The sequence below is a fragment of the Micropterus dolomieu genome, linkage group LG02 (genome assembly GCF_021292245.1).
Source record: "Micropterus dolomieu isolate WLL.071019.BEF.003 ecotype Adirondacks linkage group LG02, ASM2129224v1, whole genome shotgun sequence".
Classification (NCBI taxonomy): domain Eukaryota; kingdom Metazoa; phylum Chordata; class Actinopteri; order Centrarchiformes; family Centrarchidae; genus Micropterus; species Micropterus dolomieu.
This window is the reverse complement of record NC_060151.1, coordinates 186,392-207,290: the sequence shown is the minus strand read 5'-3', so window position 1 is coordinate 207,290 and position 20,899 is coordinate 186,392. Positions and strand designations below refer to the sequence as shown.

General features: G+C 40.5%; 1 protein-coding gene across 1 annotated transcript in view; it reads left to right on the top strand.

The window, feature by feature from the left end:
- The first annotated feature begins 3,836 nt into the window (after window positions 1–3,836).
- Window positions 3,837–20,899, top strand: part of fbxl16 (F-box and leucine-rich repeat protein 16) — a 36,128-nt gene continuing 19,065 nt past the window's right edge. The window contains exons 1-2 of the mRNA XM_046039747.1: window positions 3,837–3,932; window positions 4,224–4,340. Coding sequence (XP_045895703.1) covers window positions 4,258–4,340 — 83 coding nt within the window. The 5' untranslated portion in view covers window positions 3,837–3,932; window positions 4,224–4,257. The remainder of the gene's footprint in view (window positions 3,933–4,223; window positions 4,341–20,899) is intronic.

Below are 20,899 nucleotides of genomic sequence, written 5' to 3'. Positions count from 1 at the left end.
GGCCTGCATCTAGTTTTGCAGGGATGCTCTGCCATGTGAATTCCCTCCTGTTGATGTCCTATTTAGTGATCAGTAATAGATTCTGGAAACAGCGAGGATCAGTCTCTTTTCCAATGATTTGAGCTCCGCTTTCGCGTACAAAAAGTTCAAGACAATTCAACTTTGGCTGTGGGCGGGCGTGTGGGTGAGCTGAGCTTTTCACCTGCTACTGAACATAGACTGTTTATGCTGCTCCCGATAAAAGAAAAAGCTGTTGCTCAGAAGGAGCCTGTTATGATGTTCTGATCGTGGCTCTGGACTCTAACTTGTTTTAACAAGCTAGATAAAAGGTAATGCCCTGGCAGTGGCAAATAGCTTTTGTTTCATATTTGATTAGATTACATTAATGTTTAAGTTCAGATTTAGAAATATTTTATTGCTACTGTATAAAAGATACTGCTGGTATTTGTTTAAAGTCTTTGCAAACCACATGTTATTGCACTTTTGTGTATATAGCAGTACATGTAAATGAAATGTGCACTACTTTATAATTAATTATTCAATTTTGCACATAACTATGCGATTAATCTTACTTTTGGAAGCCTTCAACTCAACAATCAATCATGATTTAAGTTAAATGCTATAGTTGCTGTTACCTTGTTTGTGGTCTGCTCCGTGGACTTGATGCCAGACCGGGTGCTTTCTGATCAGATGCTGAAGCATTTCTGTCATGCTGTTGTGGTAGGCTACATTAGTTTTTTTTTTTACAGTGGACAGACTGTAACATTACAAAGCTGTTTTCTTTTAGCTTGAAATAATCTCATACTTTGGACACTTCCTGTGTTTTTTTCTGTCCGGTCTCTTCTTCGTCCCTCGATATTTTCTCTCTCTTCTTCCACTTTGCAAACAGCGCATCAAATCACGTTGTCTTATCTTGATCACACCGTAAGCGCAATGGGCGGCAGTAATAAATGTCCCTGTGAAACAGTGCACTGTTTAGTTAAATGGATTACACGAAGCATTGATGCAAAAAATTTGTGTCAATGCTTTTTAGTTATCGAATTATTCGAATTACTTGCTAAATCGTTTCAGCCCTACACAGTACTGCAGGTACAGTAGGTTTGTCAGACCAAATGTTTATCTGCCCTGAATGAGCTCTCTATTAATGTCATGCCATTGTTGTATCAGACTGTCAAAACAGCCCTATATTCAAAGCCAGGTGGTGACCAGATATTCAAAGAATGTGAGAAAACAGACTGCCTTTCTGATGGTGCAAGAAGAAAGGTGGTGTACATACTTGTGGCAGACATGATGGAGGGTCATTGTTAAGTTCAAGGACTTTTTTAAAGCTGTTTATATGTTTTTTGTGTTTACAACTATTGTTTCAATTTAAATAGATGTTTGTCCATATCATGAAATCCTATAAACTGTCATTATGATCATGGTAAAGTGTGGTGGGTCACCTTAAAGGTACTTAAACCACAGTTTCTAAGTTATCCACCCAGTATTGCATGTAGTGCCTCAAGTAAAAAGTTATTACTTGTGTTCCTTCACGGAGAAATTTGGATGGCTAAACCATGGCAGAACATCTTAGCAAATTCTCAAAAGCAGCACAATTGTAAACATCCAGTCATTTGCTCAGTATGTCCCATATATGCATTTTACAAAAATATTGCTAAATAAACCATACCCTTAATTCATCTCAAGCACATATTTAGCAACATTGTAATGAAATCCAATGCATGGGAAGAGCAAAGCATACAGGTGGAGACGTCAATTATGTTGCACAAGTACACTGAGAATTTGTTACAGATATTTTGTTATGTGCCCCAGATGAATACCATTGTATCAGAAATTGTCACCACAGTTTTTCCATTAAAGTTCAGTGTGTAAGTTTTAGTGGCATCTATTGGTGAGGATTGCGAATTGCACCCCCCTCTCCCCTATCCATGTGAGTAGTATAGCTACGGTGCCTGAGACAGGACAAAGATGTCATCTATGAGATAGGAGAGAGTTGGCAGTCAAGAAATGAGGTTTCTTTAGATAGATATATTAATAAGTTATATTTATTTAAGTATTCAGTAAAACCATATGTTTTTTTGAATATTATTGTTACTTGTTCATTAATAAACAACGGCCATATCAAGAAATGAAGTGCTACATGATGTCTCATTCTCCTGTAATACAGTATTTTACAACTTGGGAGGGTTGACTCATCTGGACTAACATACCAAAGTAAATATAGAATATCTCAAAAACTATCACATCTAGTGCATCAAGTATGACCACTGACGGATAACAGGACAATGTGAGTTTCTACACCACAGTCCATTATAAACCACATAATACATTAAGTTTACAAAGGCATTGGCTGGTGAGGATCAAGGCTCCTCTCCCTTTGCTTAATTAGATAAGCATGCGAATATTACCAAAATGTCTTTTATAACTTTTTAAAAATACAACAGAAACACAAAGTAGTACAGAAAGCCATAATTTCAGCTTGTGGTAAAACGGTGCAATGTTTTTAATGGGCATTTAGCATGTGAAAGTACAAATTACACATTTGTGTGCACAGTAGTGAAGCAATATCCAATGATAATATTATGCAAATTCGGAAAGTATTCATTATTGGTCGCTTGATAGGCACACGGTCTTGTTATATCACCATTAGCAGTAAAATAAATACATGTTTTCCACCATGGCAGTATTCAACAGAAGTTTAGCTGCTAATCTGAGCTTCATGCTGTTACCGTTTTATTGCCAATAATATTCATCAGCAGTTTCTGTCAGGAAGGTAAGGGCGCATTTCTGTCTACGTAACAAAGCCATAACAGAGCGCTTGAGAATAACTACATGAAATTACAATCCAACTACATATTTTCTTCTACCAGAGCAGTAAAAGTTTATCAGTATGCAACACTCATAACATGAGGGAAGGATCCGACTCTGTGTTTATCTTTTTTAATAGTCATATCGGCTGTTATAAACGCCGATGCAGATATATCTGCAAGTAGCTTAAATCGGCCAATAATATCTGCAAAACGATAAATCGGTCGGGCTCTAGTTATCAGTATTATCACGGTATTGTAAAAATGTGCCACAAAAGATTAAAATGTACTGATACACAGACTGAAACCATTTCAACAAGTTTTATATTGAAAACTACGCATAAAATTGATATTTTGCTTGCTTAAACAATAATATAACAGCCAATATAATTTTGTAAATATTTGAAAACCCTCTCAAGTATGCATTAAAGATTTTATATTTTATATTATATAGGTAATACAATTACGCCATGTACAATTAGATGAAAACAAATAAGACAGTGATAGTAACTGAGCCCAACAACTGACAGAAATACAGAGGAGTCTGCAGCGTTTCTCCTATTCTGGCACTTTCACAACTAATTTGATAGCTGCTGGATTTAAAGTGAACAAGATATGCTGGTTGGTTGACTAAACTGCGCAACATGTTATCATGTGCAGTGGACGAATAGTCTGCAGACACACAACCAACAGAGTTGCAGAACAACATGTTTTGTTTACAAGCTGTTAGCAAGTCAGAGAAACAAACCAAAGCTAAAAGATAACTCACCTTGCGTTCAGTATAAGGTCATTTTCTTCGATCAAGTTTCAGCTATTGGTTTCATTGTATATCAGTGTGCTTTGAAAATCACAAGACTATCGTAAGTTTAAAGCCTCTGGAAGTTGATCACAGTGTGATTTGGAAAATGACTGGCAGTATCTGACTTGTATGGGCTAAAACTTGGGAAAATGTTAATTACTCCTTGAAGTGAAAGTAATTGCTTGGTTGTTGATTATCATTCTCTGGTAAGCCTCTAGCTGCCGTTCTTCTGCTTCTTCACCTGTAACCCTCCAACATCCAAGGGCAGGAAGTCTTCAAAGATTAGCGCATCAGATGCCACAGATTGCTTGATGAAGTTCATGAGGGTATGTTTTTTAATTGTATATTGTTTGCATTTTCAATTGATTAATGTTATTTTCAGATGACGTGAAATGTTATGGTGTTATCTAGAACTATCATCAATTTCTTGATGTCAAGGGAGCCTGACATGATTTGTTTTAAAATGTGCAGGCTTTGTATTTGGCGGTTGGAAAAAAATTAAGTTGAAGTCAAACAATGGAATAATTGCTCTTAATTGTTGGCAGCGGTGCTGGCATTCATGAACAAATTAAATTTTTGTTTGATGTGATTTATTTGATCTTTTTTTTCTATCAAAGGTGGGGAGAAGCTTTGAGACCTTCCTCAAGGAAAATGGCCCTGCTCAGCCTTTTCTCCTGTGTGTCGGGGAAAGAAAGAACAGTATCCAGAATTTCTACAATGTCTTGGACCAGAAGGTGATCCCCTGTACGACCCAGACCGTAGTTGCTGCTTTGACGAGTGCTTCAAGGCACATTTTGCTTTTGCTATGTCCTATGATGAGGTGTTGTGCAACTTCTACACGTTCATCCAGACCACCTTGTATGGTGTTGATGTTGGCAGTGTGAAGGAGAGTCCTCGGGTCAAGGAAATCAGAGAAAAAATTCTTCACCGCGCAGTTTGAAGGGGAACACATCTATGACTGGAAATATGTTCACATGTTACATTTGTAAGGTACACCACACAAGTTGTTCAGTGGTATTCAGACATTTGAGGTTTCAGCATGGTATGTACCCAGGAAGAACTTCGCGTTTGAACTGTGGATGGGTTAGCCTGGATGTTCATTTGTTTTTTGTACATACTCTGGTTACAAGCAGCAGTTATCTCGAGCACTGTGCTGATTCAGATGTTGTCAACAATTTTGAGTTTCAGTCTGTAGCTAATGCTGGAACTTCTGTTTAACAACCAGTGACTCTAGCTCCTTCTGTGACTGTTACTACACACATCCATTACTGGACAAGTGCAAGCCCCAGGAGTTCCTGAAAGTACTGTGCAAAGTTTAGTTGGTTCAATGGAGGAACTGGCTAATGACATCCATGCCCATGCAAAACAAGTTGTTGTTGAATGTTTGTCATGTGATACATCAAGAGAAACCTTAGGCAATGTTGAGGATTGTTTTGATCAGCTTCCAAATCCATGCTCATGTCTTAACACAGAATCTAAAAGGATGAGGCATTTTGAGGAAAAATGGAAAATAGTAGAATCTTGGTGTTCGTTTTGATATACGTACACATACAGGCAAGTTCCTGTCGATGATGTTCAGTATTTCAGGTCACTGGTGACAACTTAGCTTTACATGGCCTTTTTGGTTTTGTTGAATCTTTCAGTGTAAATTATTGTTGTCGATTTTGTTTAAGTGATAAAACAAAGTTGCAGTCAGTTTTTAGTGAAGATCATCCATGTTTAACTCTGCGTTTGAAAGACCTTCATTCATAACACAGTAGTGCCATTCAGCAAAATCCAGCTTTGGCCTCAAAATTTGGTGTCTAAAGAACCTGTCTGCTCAATTCCCTCCAGCTGTTCCATACTTCAGACAACTACACTGTAGTCAAACCTATAAAGACTGCATTTCCTGTTAAAGAGGATAAACCAACATGAAGACCAGAGAGCTGTCTATGGGAGAAAAGCAAGCCCAAGCTGAGAAAAGAAGGAAAATCGTTGGACAAACATTGGGCATAGCAAGCACAACAATTTTGAATGTCCTGAAAAAGAAAGAAACTACTGGTGTACTGAGCAACAGACGTCCAACAGGTCGGCCAAGTAGTTGATGACATATTGTGAGAGCTGTGAAGAAAACCCCCAAAACATCAGGAAGTGACACCAACGACCTCCACAGTGCAGGGTGAAGGTATCATAATCCACTGTTGGAAGAAGACTCAGAGAGCAGAAATATAGAGGCCACACCAGAAGATGCAAACCACTCATCAGCAGGAAGAATCGGAAGGCCAGACTGAAATTTGCAAAGAAGTACAGAGATGAGCCACAAAAGTTCTGGAACACAATCTTATGGACTGATGAGACCAAGATTAATCTTTAGCAAAGTGATGGAAAGGCCAAAGTGTGGCGAAAGAAGGGAACTGCTTATGATCCGAAGCATACAAGCTCATCTGTGAAGCATGGCTGCTTCTGGAACAGGCTCATTAATATTTATTGATGATGGAACTGATGATGGTAGCAGCAGAATTCAGAAGTGGACAGAAACATTTTGTCTGCCAATTTACGGAGAAATGCATTGAAACTAATGGGGAGGAAGTTTATCATGCAGCAGGACAATGACCCAAAGCACACTGCCAACAAAACAAAGGACTGTGGAAGGTTTTATACTGGCCAAGTCAATCACCTGATCTTAACCCAATAGAGCAGCATTTCACCTCCTTAAGAGAAGACTGAAGGCAGAAACACCCTGAAACAAACAAAACGGAAAGAAGCTGCAGTAAAAGCCTGGAATAGCATCACAAATGAAGAATGCAACAGTTTGGTGATGTCGATGGGTCGCAGGCTTGAGGCAGTTATTGCAAGCAAGGGTTATGCCACCAAATATTAAATGTTATTTACTTTAAGATTGCTCACCTAAGAATGCTGTGGTCTAATACAAACGGTGAAATGTCCTGAGTTGTTTAACACATCTAGATGTAAATACCAGGAAATAAAAGCTGAAGTTCTGAACTCTTGTCTCATACTCATCTTTTGATCTTAAACCCAAATTTCTTCAGTGAACAACAAAAACAAAGGAATTTGCCTCACCGTTCCAATACTTTTGGAGGGGACTGTATGTGGGATGGGTACAGTGGGTGGAGCGGGCATAGGGTGTCCACAACATTCTACATTCTCAAGAGTTGATTGTGTTAGTGTATTGGACTCAAGTGTGACACTGACACCAGTGTAGAGTACTATCAACACTACTCAGTGTTAGTTTTTAACTCCCTACAGTATTGAAATAACTCTGAGTGTTTTAAAAAAAGTGTTTCAAGAGAGTGTTCAAAAAAAGACACTATTGTAGTTTTCTATTTAACACTGTCAGTGTTAATTTAACATTTTGCTGTGTAGCTGTAGCTGGTACCTGTTTAACAAACATCCGCACATTAATATTTATAGGTTACTGGATGTGCTGCTCAGAGATGAAAGATCATTTCTACTGGCACAATGCTGATATTCTCTGCATTTAGAGTTATTGATTCTGATTGTGAATTCGTTATTCAATAACCCAGAATATGATCATGGTGTCTTGGGATTTATTAGGCTAAATGTTTGAGTGAAATTAAAATGCTCATATCAATGACGCTTGGTTTTAGGCTTTCCGTTTATTTCTTCTTCTTATATCCTATACAGTATATCTATATTTTGTAAATATTACACCTTAAACCTATTTTATTGTTTTCCAGCTGTGTGTCACGTGGTCTAGTCATGATTGAGTGATCATGCCTGCAATTTAGACAAGTTTAATCAACCCAAGATAATAATAATAATAATAATAATAATAATAACTAGAACTGCAAGCAGTTGTAAGCGGGGTCCAAGCGCGTGACAAAACAGTGCAAACAGCTGCTGACGTCAAATTATTAGGCTGTATAACATAAAGAGCATCTTTTGCATTCAGCACTAACCTGGTGTATTTTATGTTGTCATATTGTAACAATAGTTAGAAGTGTTCCTCCCTGTCAATTCATAGTTTTCAGTCACGTGACATTCGCGGTAGGCTACCTGGAGAGCAAAAACAACAGACCAACACAACGGCTTACGCCGCGACTACCCCTTAGAGACGTCGCAAAAGCAGTTACATTTATTTGGATCACCTCTCAACTTAAGAAAACGAAAGATATGAACACAAACTGCAAATGTTGAGCACTTCCGATCCATGTTACAGCACCCGCTGCCCTTTTTCTGTTGTTAAAAAGCCTAGCTGTTTAATTCACACAAATATCCCGCTGTATATTATTTGATCAGAACAAAGTATTACTTATTTATCAAACGGGTAAGAAGTTCTTCTTCCACGTAGGCCTACATTTACTAATTTGGCAGACACTATTATGCGGGAAAAAGTCACCTGAAGAAGAATGTTCTTTCTACAATTCGAACCCCGACCTCTTGAATGTGGGACAGCTACACTGCCGCTGTACTACTGTGTAGCTGTGTTCTGTGGAGAGTAATCCACTGTTACTAAGCGTCTCTTTCGTTGTCAACTTCCATTGTGGCCTTTTGTATTTGCGTTGTGGCTTTTTGTATTTGTGTTGTGGTGTTTGTATTTCCGTTGTGGTTTTTGTATTCGTGTTGTGGCTTTTGTGTTCGTGTTGTGACGTTTGTATTAGGCCTGAAACCTATGGGCCACCGTAGCTAGTTGCACCAAAGTATCTTCCAAAGCTAAGATATGACATCACTTCCTGTTTTTTAACATTTGTTAGCTTATAATTAGAACCGTTTTATGCGTTTGATCTAGGGAGCACACGCCTCTATCAGTTTCATCCAGAGATGGTCCGTGCCAAGTTTGGTTTTGATCAAACTTGCGGTTTCGGAGGAGTTAATTAAAATAGGTTTTGCAGTTTTCGCAATTTTGCAAAAAAAAATTATAGATGGAAATGGGCGTGGCCTATACCAGGGGATTCAGCTTGATCCCCTGAACGTGTGGATATAAGGTTTTTGATATGTGCCTTCATTAGCGGGAGTTCCAAGCCCAAACGCAATTACCTTGATTATAGCGCCCCTTAAAGGTGTAGAAGTGTAGTGGTTTGGACCTACCCTGTCAGTTTTGTGTCTGTAGCCCTTACCGTCTAGGCCGCAGTAAGACATTTATGCACGGAAGAATAAGAATAATAATAATAAAAACAAAAACGATTCCAATAGGGTTCTCATCCCTGCTGGGCCTGGGAACCGCGATGCCTTGCATTCACAGGTTCCCTTGCCCTTCTCGGGCTTGGACCCCTAATAATAATCTGAGCAAAAACAATAGGTTCGTTGCACTTGGTGCCAAGAACACCGTTGGTGCCCTGGCACTTTTGTGCTCGGGCCCTAATAAGGGGGGAACGCAAGACTGAGATAGATTGAAGTATGGGAGTCTGTCGGTCCCTCGTGCCCTTGGTTGACCCTCGGGGTCAAAGATTCTATAGCAGGGGTGTTAAATTAAAATTCAAAGGTCCAGTGAGAGAAAATTTCACGAAGCATAAGGGCCATAAACTTGCATTATCATTCAGTAGCCTACCATAACGTATAGCCTAGTTGTATCAACATGTGTTTTTAGTCAACAACTGACTGTCAAATCCATATACTGTATATAAAGGTCAACTCAGATACTATTTCAACAATAAAACTGAAGGGATAATAAATAATAACTACTTTTACAATAAATTCTAAATTTAAGGAAACTAAAGGCTGCAATTAAAAAAGTTTTTGTAGATGTGCATCTTAAAATAAATAAATTTTATTTGTTGTTCAATTTCAGAAAAAATAAAATTAAAGTAGCTTTGAGCGATTGAAGTTCAGTCTCAAGCAATTTTATAATTAACCCTCAACACATCTTAACAAATGAACAGCTGTAATGCCTCCTCTTCTCTTTCATTCCCTCTTATATAGCTACAACTTCCCTACTTCCTCTTGTTCAGTGAGAAACGTGAGCTGTGGCTAGGATTGGAGCTATGTGAGATATTCAGATTTTGAACTGCCCGTGGGAAGAATTTACATGTGAGAATGTGTACATTCTTGGTTAAAAGACATGTCAAGTATCTTTTCTCTTTCATCTCCTCTCTTCCTCTGTGTATCTCACTCGCGGACTCGACTTGCAATGTTCATGGCCATTAATGGCTCTGGCAATGCTTATCAGAATGCACAGATTTGATTGGCTGAGCATCATCACATGAGACAATTGGAACACATGCAATTGGTCTGTGAGTTTCCTGGTCCGCTAAACCAGTACTGTAAATGCTAGAAAATAAAATAGAAACGCTCCTTCACGAGGTAGTAATTCTCACTAATAAATCGGCTGTACATGCCACCAAAGCCAAACAATTTTTTTTGTTTATCTTCCCAAGAGTCTGGTCTATCCGTCTTCGTACAGAAAGCAATAGAACCAAACTCTCCAAACCGATACACAACAATGAAATCAGTTTACTTTTAGATAAGGTTGCCAGTTTTTCCAGTATTTTTCAAATCTTCTTAAAGCATGTCTCAGGGAGTATTTGTAGTAAATACCTATCCTGCTTTTTCAGCTCACTTGGTAAGTTTCCCAAATACAAAACACCAAAGTTAAAATCAAGCCTGTGGCTGGTGACTGATCTAATCACCATTACCACATATGACGAGTATGAAGAAATATAAAATATAAAAAAGAGCACGCCCAGAAAATAGAAAAATGATCATGATTGATTGATGGGTGTCAGGGGATCGATTGTTTGAATGTTGATTGATGGCAAAGTGTTTGCAGGAGTTGCGGCGCATGGGCTGTCTGGGGCGTGTGCGTGACGGGGGAACCAGTGTTTGCCCTGTGTACAGCGCACCACCACTGGGGAGTGGGTGGCCACTCTGCTTGGGTGTCGCAGTCGTTGGTGTAGGGGTGGTGATTTTGGCTCGCGTGCTGGGGTGGGGTGGCACTCGACTGGCTTCCTGTAGTTCCTGTGTCTGGGGCCGGGTGTGTGGGAGGGGGCCGGCGCCAGGGCATTGCAGTGGAGGTTGGCGGGAGGGTTGTTTGCGTGTTTCTGTCTGGTGGTGGACGTGCGGTGTGGGTCATGGTGTGTCCATAGGTGGGGTTCTGTGGTCTCCCCGACTGCGGTGGGTGGGGGAGTGGGTTGGTGGTTGGCGCCGGCTCGTGACTTTTGCTCATGTCTGGGGCAGGTGGCGTGTCCCTGGGCGCCCATTGTCTCCTCTCCTTGCAGGGGCCCTCTTTGGCAGGGGTGGTGCTCCCGTTGCTTACCCCTGCCGGCTCTCTCACATTGGGGGCATTCGGTAGTCCCGGGGGCACATGGCCGGTGTTGTTGGGGTGGGTTTTGGCCCTCTCTTGGGTGTGGCTGCCGGGGGGGGCTGGGCTCCCGTCCAGGGACGGGACTGGCCTCGGGTTCACGGGGCTCGGGGGCCGCTGGCTCTGCCTGCACTCTGGGCTGGGGACTGTCGGCCCTGGTTCTGCCGCGTTATCACTCCCTGGCAGCGGGGAGCTCCATGTCATGGCTCTCTGCTTTTCTTGGTTTGGAGGGACCAGTTTGCATCCCTGGCCCTGTATGCCCCAGCGACCCACTCCCTCTCCGGTACCTACATTGAGTTGTGTAGTAGGCCTACTACCAGCGCGCTATGAACGGTTCGTGATCGTTCCCTCTGGCTGGAGGAATTTTACGCATGGACTACTCCATGCACAACAGCTGGGGCCTGACGCAGCACTACGCAATTTTCTAAATTCCTCCATCTCACGGAAAAAAGAAAGGTCAGGTCGAAACAGTGTAGAGAGACTGCTGCAGCTGTTGCGTGAAGCTGCTTCCACCAATTATAAAACAAGTTAAAACAAAATGAGTGTTGTTTTGAAACTACACTCGTTTTGTTTTATAAAACCAGCACACCCCTTTCCTTTACAGCTGAGGCTCTCGTCCCTCCATAAAAGGTGTGTTCAGTGTTGCTTTACCTGATCGGTTCTTGTAAAATATCCACTGTGTCTGCGTCTTCTAACGTCATAGCGATTTATAGTTTTCTTACCGCTGGTTTCTGTCACTGCATCTCCTGACAAAACACCACGGTTTTATTTCAGTGTTGCTGCTCCCCTCCATGTACACACACACCCACACCCACCAACACCCACACACACATACACACACACACAGCCCCCTCAGTGACCCATCCGTCACCCAAAGCTGTCAACTTGGGGGAAACTGCGCTGCTGTCGTCCTTTTGCACACTAGATGCTGATTAAAGTTAATAATGTTGGATTATTATTATTGTTTCTTATTTCATGGGCTATTTGGGATTTTGGAGTAATGCATATATAGGAGCCTAGTTTTTTTTTTTTTTTTAGGTATTACATTTCAATAGTTGATGTTTCCTAAGGCAATGAGTAAACCTGTTAAATAACTGTGATCTCAATATTGACCAAAATAATTAGCAGCCCTACATGAACATTTAATTTAATTCATGAAATTTGTGGTGTGAAACTACGGCACTGCCTTCTTTAAATTTGTTGATGAGCGCATTATGACTTGTTTAGGACTCGAAACTCAAAGTTTAAGACTTGGACTTGACTTGGACTTGTTGGTCCTTGACTTGGGACTTGAGTGCTAAGACTTGAGACTTGACTCGGACTTGTAAAACGATGACTTGGTCCCACCTCTGCTGGTCTCTGTTGTGTGCGCGCTGTGGTCAGTCTGGGCTTGATGCTTTTTTTTCAGTTACTTATTTAAATTAATTGTTATTCCAGCTCTTATGGCTGAGCTGTGTTTCTCGTTTTCATTTCTCTCTGTTATCTTCCTATGTCAGCTGTTCAGCTGGTTGTGTCTTTGTTTTTGTTTGTTTGTTGTTGCTTTTTCTCCGCCCCAAGCCCCCCTCCCCGTTCTCTTGCAGGTTTCGTTGCTTTCTGCAATTCGTTTTTCCCTCTGCAATTTCCTGTTGTCCCCATCCCCGTTCTCTTGCAGGTGTTGTCCTTTCTTTGTGCTGTCTGTTTGTGTGGTGTTTGTATCCCCCCATGTCTGTCCCCTGTCCGGCCCGGTGACAAGTAAATTTAAATAAATAATAAAACAGACAAAGGAGTATATTAATAATCTCTTGTTAAAGTAAAATCTGTCTGGCACAATTTGGTATCCAGCTCCTCATACTGTATACCAGACTGCTGGGCAGGACATGTTTAAAAAAAAAAAGAAAATGATCAGCAGTATATTACCACACATTTTCTAGCATTGGCCATGTTCAGGGTTGTTGCTTTGTGAACTCTTTATTTTAGGAGTAATGAAAAACCTTAAAATGTTTTTCCAGGTGAACTCCCTCCACAGGGAGGTAGTCAGCGTCTTACATATGTTTAACCAGTCATCTTCATTTAATTTTATGTTAACTTCTTTTTCCCATTTTGATTTAACATACATTGTTGAAAGACCTCTTTCCAATTGTAAATATGAATAAATCCTGAAAATCAATTTTCTGTTAATATTACCATTATACTGTATGCCTCAATGAATATCTTGATCAGACTCATTCCTATGTCTCCAGTACTTTTAATATTTTTTGTCAAAGTAGTGTCTCACTTGAAGATGTCTGAAAAAATCCTGTTTCTCTAAGTTATAGGTCTCAGTGAGTTGTTGAAATGTATTTAAACCTTTATCCGTGGATATTTTACACTAAGATGTGATACCCATATTTGTCCATTGTTTAAACCTACTGTCCAAATTGGCTGTTCTGAAGTCTGTGTCGTGTGCCACCCAGCATAATATTTGTGCGTTTCTTTCAAGTCCTGGGTCTTTAAATTCGTTATGCCAGATGTTTAGGGAACTGCAATCCAGTTGGTCACTTTGTCTAGGTATTTATTTTGAAGGACATGTCCTCTTATAATAGATTGGAGAGGTATGTTTATTTGACTTTGTTCTAAGCACTTCCAGTTTGCCTCATATGTAGGATCATACCAACAAGCCAAAAGGCGTAGCTGTTGTTTTGTAGTAGTCTTCCAAACAGGGTAGGGCCCTTCCGCCTTTGTCTTTGGGCAGCTGTAATGTCTGAAATCTAATCCGTGGCCTTTGTTTTCCCCAAATAAAGACTGAAGTATTTCTATTCCATTCTGTGGTGTAGTCTGGCCAGAGTGGCTAGGAAGGTGGTAGGTAGGCAGACTCAAACATCGTATGTTTGCAGAGGTGATTATTTTATTTACAGTGGTCTGCAGTACGCGGATAATTCACCAATCAAACAAACAAAAAGAATGGAAGAAAAATAACACATTAAACTTGTAGCAACGCTAACAAAAGGCACATGTTCGCAGCAGCACAGCTTAGGCTGGCCCCTCCCCAAACAATTGTCCTGCATGGTGGAACTGAACAAAGGAACAAACAATTGTAAGTATTAACTAGTGATGGGCATAGCGAGGCTTTGTGAAACATTGAAACGTCTGAAGCAATTGTGCCGGAATTGTGTCTAGGCTTCCACACACTTCGACACCCGTCTCCACGGTGACACCTACTGGTCATTTTTGATATCGACACATCTTGGTAGGGGTTTCATTGAAACAATGACTGACCAGTGTTTACAATTCTAAACGCCTTATCAATACATGACCAACAGGATTTCGGAGAAATCACCATACACCAAACACACAAACGCTTTCAGATTGTCAGAGACAGCAGATGGGGATTGCAATAAAAGTGTGTTTAAATAAAACACATCTGTGTGTTGTTTCATAAGTAGTCACTCATTTAGCCGACGCTTTTCTCAAAAGAAAATCCCAATTGCTATGTCAGAGGACGCACTTTGGGAGGAACTAGGGGTAAAGTGTATTGCTTAGGGACACATGTATCAGTGGGAATCAAACCCAGGTCTCTCACACCAAAGGCATATGTCTTAACCACTACCTCATAGAGACAACTTGGTCATATTCTGAATCGGAATACTTTCTTGATCTCCGACGGTGAAGTCTTTGTTGCAGATACTTGCAAGACATAAAAGGAATAGAAATAATAGGTAGTTGAAATTAGTGAGTAGTGAATATAATAAAGTATACAAATCTAAGAATATAGCCTAATAATAAATGATAATAAATGTGGATATCTACAATATTATACAGTAGCTTATTAACAAAGGAGTAGATATAGGCCCTAGTGTAATAATAATTTATAATAATGAGTGCTGGCAGTGATGAGGTGTAATGGATTAAAAATCCGTAACTGAGTAAAGTTGAAGTTATTTCAAAAATGATTAATGAAAAGTGGAACAATGTCTCACATTTGTTATATGTCAAGAATTGTATTCAGAAATATTCATCTGTTTTGGGGCTGAGTCTGTTTTTTTTTCATAATTGACATCACAAGCCTTGGAAAAGTTTGGTCACATGGATATTTGTTACTGTCAAAGATAAATATTTTTTTTGCCATAATAGGCCTACAGGTGCGGATATATTACAGCAGGGTGCTCCAATAAATCAAATGATTGTGTGTCCTTGGATCTGCCAAATGAGTTAGAGGCTGATGTGCTGTTTGTTCCAAACACTGTGAATCAAGCGTAGAAGCGGCAGGTGTGCCACCTGTCAAAACAGGGGTGAAACGCACCGAAGCCTCGCTTCACTATGGTCATGTGACATTGAAGTTTTGAACCGCGCTTTGGAGCAGTGTTTCTAAATGTCTGTGCTTTGGGATCTCAACACAGCGTCGACACGTCAGTATCGAGCGTCGCATCCCTAGTATTAACACAGGAAAACAATTAAACCATGTTGCAACCTTGCAACCTAATAAAATGGAGCTGAAACTAACTTATTACTGTGTTTACTCTAACTTATCATATGCTTTACTGTCGACTGTAACATAATGCAAACACAAACAACCCGGGATAGTAAGTGGTGCACTTTTATACAACGATGGTAAATTACAAACAAAATAAACACTTAAATGTATAAACTAGAAGGTAATGGCCTGTATGGGACAAGTGGTGAGCAAACCCACTTCGTCACACATTTATTAAATTGCTTGGAGTGTATTTCGACAGGTAGTGACTGGAACAGAAAAAGCAGCCTGGGTAGTACGTTCATCTTTATGGAATCTATTCAATTATACATGTTCATTGGTAGAAATGACCAGCGGTTAAGGTCATTTTTAATATGGTCTGTTATGGGTATGTAATTGTGTTCATAGATGGTAGATAAGGCTTTGGGTATTTGTACTCCAAGGTATTTAATCCTGTTGCTTTTCCATTCAAATTTAGAGATTCTGCGAACGTTTTCCTGTGGGTCATAGTTAAATGTGAGAGTCTGAGTTTTCTCTAGGTTTAATTTGTAGCCAGAGGATGAGCCAAAAACTTTGAGCAAAGACAGTATTTTAAGCAGGCTTAAATTAGGGTTTGTAAGAGTAACCCCCCCCAAGAACATAGTTAAAACGATCCCTGGTTTCAATTAGTTTAGCTCTCTTTTTGATTTTATTTTCATATAGAGAATTTAAAGTTTGTTTCGTGTCCAGAATCTAGTTTTAAGATTTCATTGTTGTGCGGCTGTGGCTCAGGTAGAGCGGGTTGGCTGTTAATCGGAAGGTCAGCGGTTCAATCCCTGGCTCCCCCTGGTTGCGTGTCGAAGTGTCCTTGGGCAAGATGCTGAACCCCGAATTGCCCCTGGCGGCTGTTCCGCCAGTGTATGAATGAGTGTGAATGTTAGTTTCTGTTTGAGCACTTAGGCTCAGTGTATGAATGTGTATGACTGGTGAATGCAGATGTAGTGTAAAAGCGCTTGGAGTGGTTGAAAAGACTAGAAAGGCGCTATACGGAGCAGTTACATTTACAAATGCCATTTGTTTATTCTCCAAAAATTGTAATTTTTCAATCAAATCTTTAAGTTTTTTCTCTTTTACCCTTTTTTAAGTTTGCCTCTAATGACCGCCTTGGCAGCATCCCACAGTGTGCTGGGAGATACTCCTCCATTATCATTGTCATCAAGTCATATAGTCCGCAAATTCTTTCTTAATATATTCTTGACATTGAGGGTCATTTATAAGGCTGGTGTTAAGTCTCCATAAAGTTTCTTTGGGCTTGTGGTCCGGATGTAGTGTTAAATACACTCCTGCGTGGTCAGAAATGTCACATATCCCTGGTGTATTTTAGAATCCTCTGTCTATCCACATAAAAAAGTAGTATTCTTGAATACACACGATGGGTGTGGGAGAGAAAAGTAAAACATTTATCAACTGGATGTAATTCTCTCCATATGTCCATCATACCCATTTCCTTGAACACTTTTTTAATATACAACGTGTTAGAATTTACTTTATTTGAGGAGTCCAGCAAGGGGTTCAGCTGAGCATTCCAGTCTCCCCCACAAATGAACACACCTTAGGCTTCCGTGGATATCAAATCAAAAACCCTCTTAATCAACAGTTTGTCACTTCCCAGTGGCCTATAGACATTCAATAGTGTTACTTCTTCATGGTCAATGAAACCTTTAACCAGGGCCGTGCAGAGACCACTGGAAGGGCAGGTGCTCAAAGTATAAAAGGGGCACATGGAACAAGGATTTAAATAGGCCTGTTCTCAAAATATCGATACATAAATATATCATTGTGTATTCCTTGCTGATGCCCGTATACAGATGCTTCTGTATCGATACATCAGCAAATGCTGTGATGCAAAAACAAACAGGGAATACCCAGCTCTAGCTTTAGAACACTGAGGGCTGATATAACTTGCAGGGATCAGTTGCTGTTGAGGGGTTTGCTAGGGATGCTGCTGCTGCTGTCGTTGCTGCTGAGACTACTGGAGGTGATCTGTAACTAGAGATATCAAAATAAACATAGGATATATATTAGCTAATTAAACAATTATGGGACCATGAAAAGATTGCTGACAGTGTTTGACACTGGTTCACTGTGACTGACCTGCTGTAGTGCTGCAGCTGCTGCCAAGGCTGACTGCTAAGGGAGACGCTCACAGGGACTGCTGCACACCGAGAGCTGCAGGTAGAGGAAATAAGATACCAGATTCAAAAAAAGTGTGGGAAATAATCTGAGAAGGAAACATTAATGGGGGAAAGGATGAGGATGGCAGGGGTAAGAGTGAGACAAATCTTTCGAGGTGTGTGTGTCTGTGTGTTGTTTGCTTGTGTGTCTACAGTATGCAATATAGTGATAATGATTTTTTATATTGCATTGTGAATCTGAGATATATTTGGATTTTGATTGACTATATGTCTTTCACATTAACATTTCATACCATTTCCTGAAATCTAATAGGGCCCTTTCTACTTCATCTTTACTTTGATGTCAGGAATATTGTTTATTTTTATTTTACATTGGTACTGACATTTTTATATGCATGGTGTGGTTTTGTAAACACTACTCCATCCATCCATCCATCCATCCATCCATCGTCATCCGCTTATCTTGCGTACAGGGTCGTGGGAGGGGGGGGGGGGGGGGGGGGGGGGGGGGGGGGGGGCTGGAGCCAATCCCAGCTGACATTGGGCGCAAGGTGGGGTACACCCTGGACAGGCAGGGCCACACTTGGACGAACAACCACTCACGCTCACACAGGACAATTTAGGGTAACCAATCAACCTAGCCTGCATGTCTTTGGATGGTGGGAGGAAGCTGGAGCACACGGAGAGAACCCATGCAGACACGGGGAGAACATGCAAACTCCACCGCACCACTGTGCCGCCCTGTAAACACTACTGTTGCTGTTAAATTAAAATACTGTTCTGAATTTAATGATAATTTTAAAAAATGGCAGATAAGTATGCTATAAGTTGGAGGAGTAAGTATCGCTATAAGCCTGTTTTACCAATGTAGTTATAATTACTTTAAGGCACAAGGCTTTTATTAAGTTACTATAATAATTCTAGTTCAAGTGAAAGGTTTTTTGTCAAATTACATAAAATGGACCAGACCTCTCAATGCCCTTGAAATTTTTCTCCCTCAAACAGCAAAAACGAAGTGAGCAGAGCACCTATGTTTATCTGTGTGTAGAAGTAACGTTAGCTGTCGGCACAGTGTTAGCCGGCAGCTAACGTTACTACAGGCGACACACAGAAATATACACAACAACTCTGCTGCTCTCTTTTCGTCTTTCTTTTAAAATACATCCAGTAACCCACAACAAGCACATTGTGGCAAACCCCACTTACCAGCGGAATCGAAGGTGTCCTGCAGGCAGTGCAGCTGAATCACTAATGGTGTCTGAACGGGAGGGCTCGTTACGGATGAGGCCATGAGGCGAAATTATTATTCATTCATTTTACTAATAGTTCGATTGGGCAGGCCTGCACAAAATGGCCTTTACAAATAAAATAAAAAAAAAATTTAGGTAATTTGTGTTGATAAAAGGGCACTTTGGGCATCAAAGGGCAAAAGGGCAGGTGCTCAAGCAACCAGCGCAACCCACTCTGCACGTGTCTGCGTTTAACTGTCACATAGCACCCTTCCTTATCAGTTATTTGTGAGGAAAACTGTTTGAAATTGGAATCGCTACCCCATGCGCATTTCCCCTTTTAAAAGATGAATAATAGTTTTTAAACCCCATTCTCAGCTTCTCATGTTCAGGGTTTGAAACGTGTTTCCTTCCAGAAAATAATGTCCTGCTTTTCTCTTTTCATTTTAGCAATTGCTTTATGGCTTTTAATAGGGTTATGCAACCCATTGACATTAAGGGTGATTACTTTGTATTTGTGATAAAGCATTTCAGTCCTCAGAAGGAAAAAAATGTCCACTCCATTTCATATTTTCCCCTTGCTTTCTTTTTGTTTCCCCCTTTCATGCTACCATAAACCTATCTACCATGATACCAAGTATTTTATATGAGGGGGAAAATAGACCATCTGGGAGCTGCTTGCCTCTGCGCCTTAACAGAAGTCCGTAGGGCATTTCAATCCTTTCTATGTTTTACTAAATCGCACCCTTTTTGCAGTTATGTAATCGCACATGACAACATCGTGGTTTCGATTGCAATTAGATTAATCATGCAGCATTGCCATACATGGTTGTGGTGAGATTTACAGACTGGCTAGTTTGGTGACAAAAATGAGCTAAGGCAAGAACATTAAAATACTTAGGTCAGTACCAATCACGTTGTTACCATGCTGCTGTGAGTCAGCCTACAATATACACACAGAGGTACAGACAGTAAAGGTGATGTTGCTATAGACTGAATGAGAAATGGTACAGATATTTATAGTAGTGTTAATGATAACAATCGTAATGTTAATGATTATAATAACAATAGGACTAGTAACAATAGTTGTTGTAGCAGAGGGTGTCGAGCAGGAACACGGGGGCAGCAGGTGACTCGCAACCACAGATCCAGACTCCACAGCTTCCAGAGCCAGAAACACCTGCAGGAAGAGATAGGAGGAGAGAGGAAAGGGACGAGAAAACACAGAACTACCGGAAAGGGGAGAAGTTGAGTTAGTAACATGCAATAATGGGATGAGGTTGCATACAGAGGGAGAGAAAGTAGAGGAGAGAGGAGCTCAGTGCATCATAGGAAATCCCCCGGCAGTCTAGGCCTATAGCAGCATAACTAAGGGATGGTTCAGGACTCACCTGAGCCAGCCCTAACTATAAGCTTTATCAAAGAGGAAAGTCTTAAGCCTACTCTTAAATGTGGAGATGGTGTCTGCCTCCTGAACCCAAACTGGAACCTGGTTCCACAGGAGAGGAGCTTGATACAGGTGCTGGTCATATAATTAGAATATCATATCAAAAAGTTGATTTATTTCAGTAATTCCATTCAAAAAGTGAAACTTGGATATTTTATTCATTCATTACACACAGACTGATATATTTCAAAATTTTATTTCATTTAATTGTGATGATTAAAACTGAAAAACTAATGAAAATCCCAAATTCAGTATCTCTGAAAATTAGAATATTACTTAAGACCAATACAAAAAAAGGATTATAAGAAATGTTGGCCAACTGAAAAGTATGAGCATGTACAGCACTCAATACTTAGTTGGGGCCCCTTTTGCCTAAATTACTGCAGCAATGCGGCGTGGCATGGAGTCGTCTGTGGCACTGCTCAGGTGTTATGAGAGCCCAGGTTGCTCTGATAGTGGCCTTCAGCTCTTCTGCATTGTTGGGTCTGGCGTATCGCATCTTCCTCTTCACAATAGCCCATAGATTTTCTATAGGGTTAAGTTCAGGCGAGTTTGCTGGCCAATTAAGAACAGGGATACCATGGTCCTTAAACCAGGTACTGGTAGCTTTGGCACTGTGTGCAGGTGCCAAGTCCTGTTGGAAAATGAAATCTGCATCTCCATAAAGTTGGTCAGCAGCAGGAAGCATGAAGTGCTCTAAAACTTCCTGGTAGACAGCTGCGTTGACTTTGGACCTCAGAAAACACAGTGGACCAA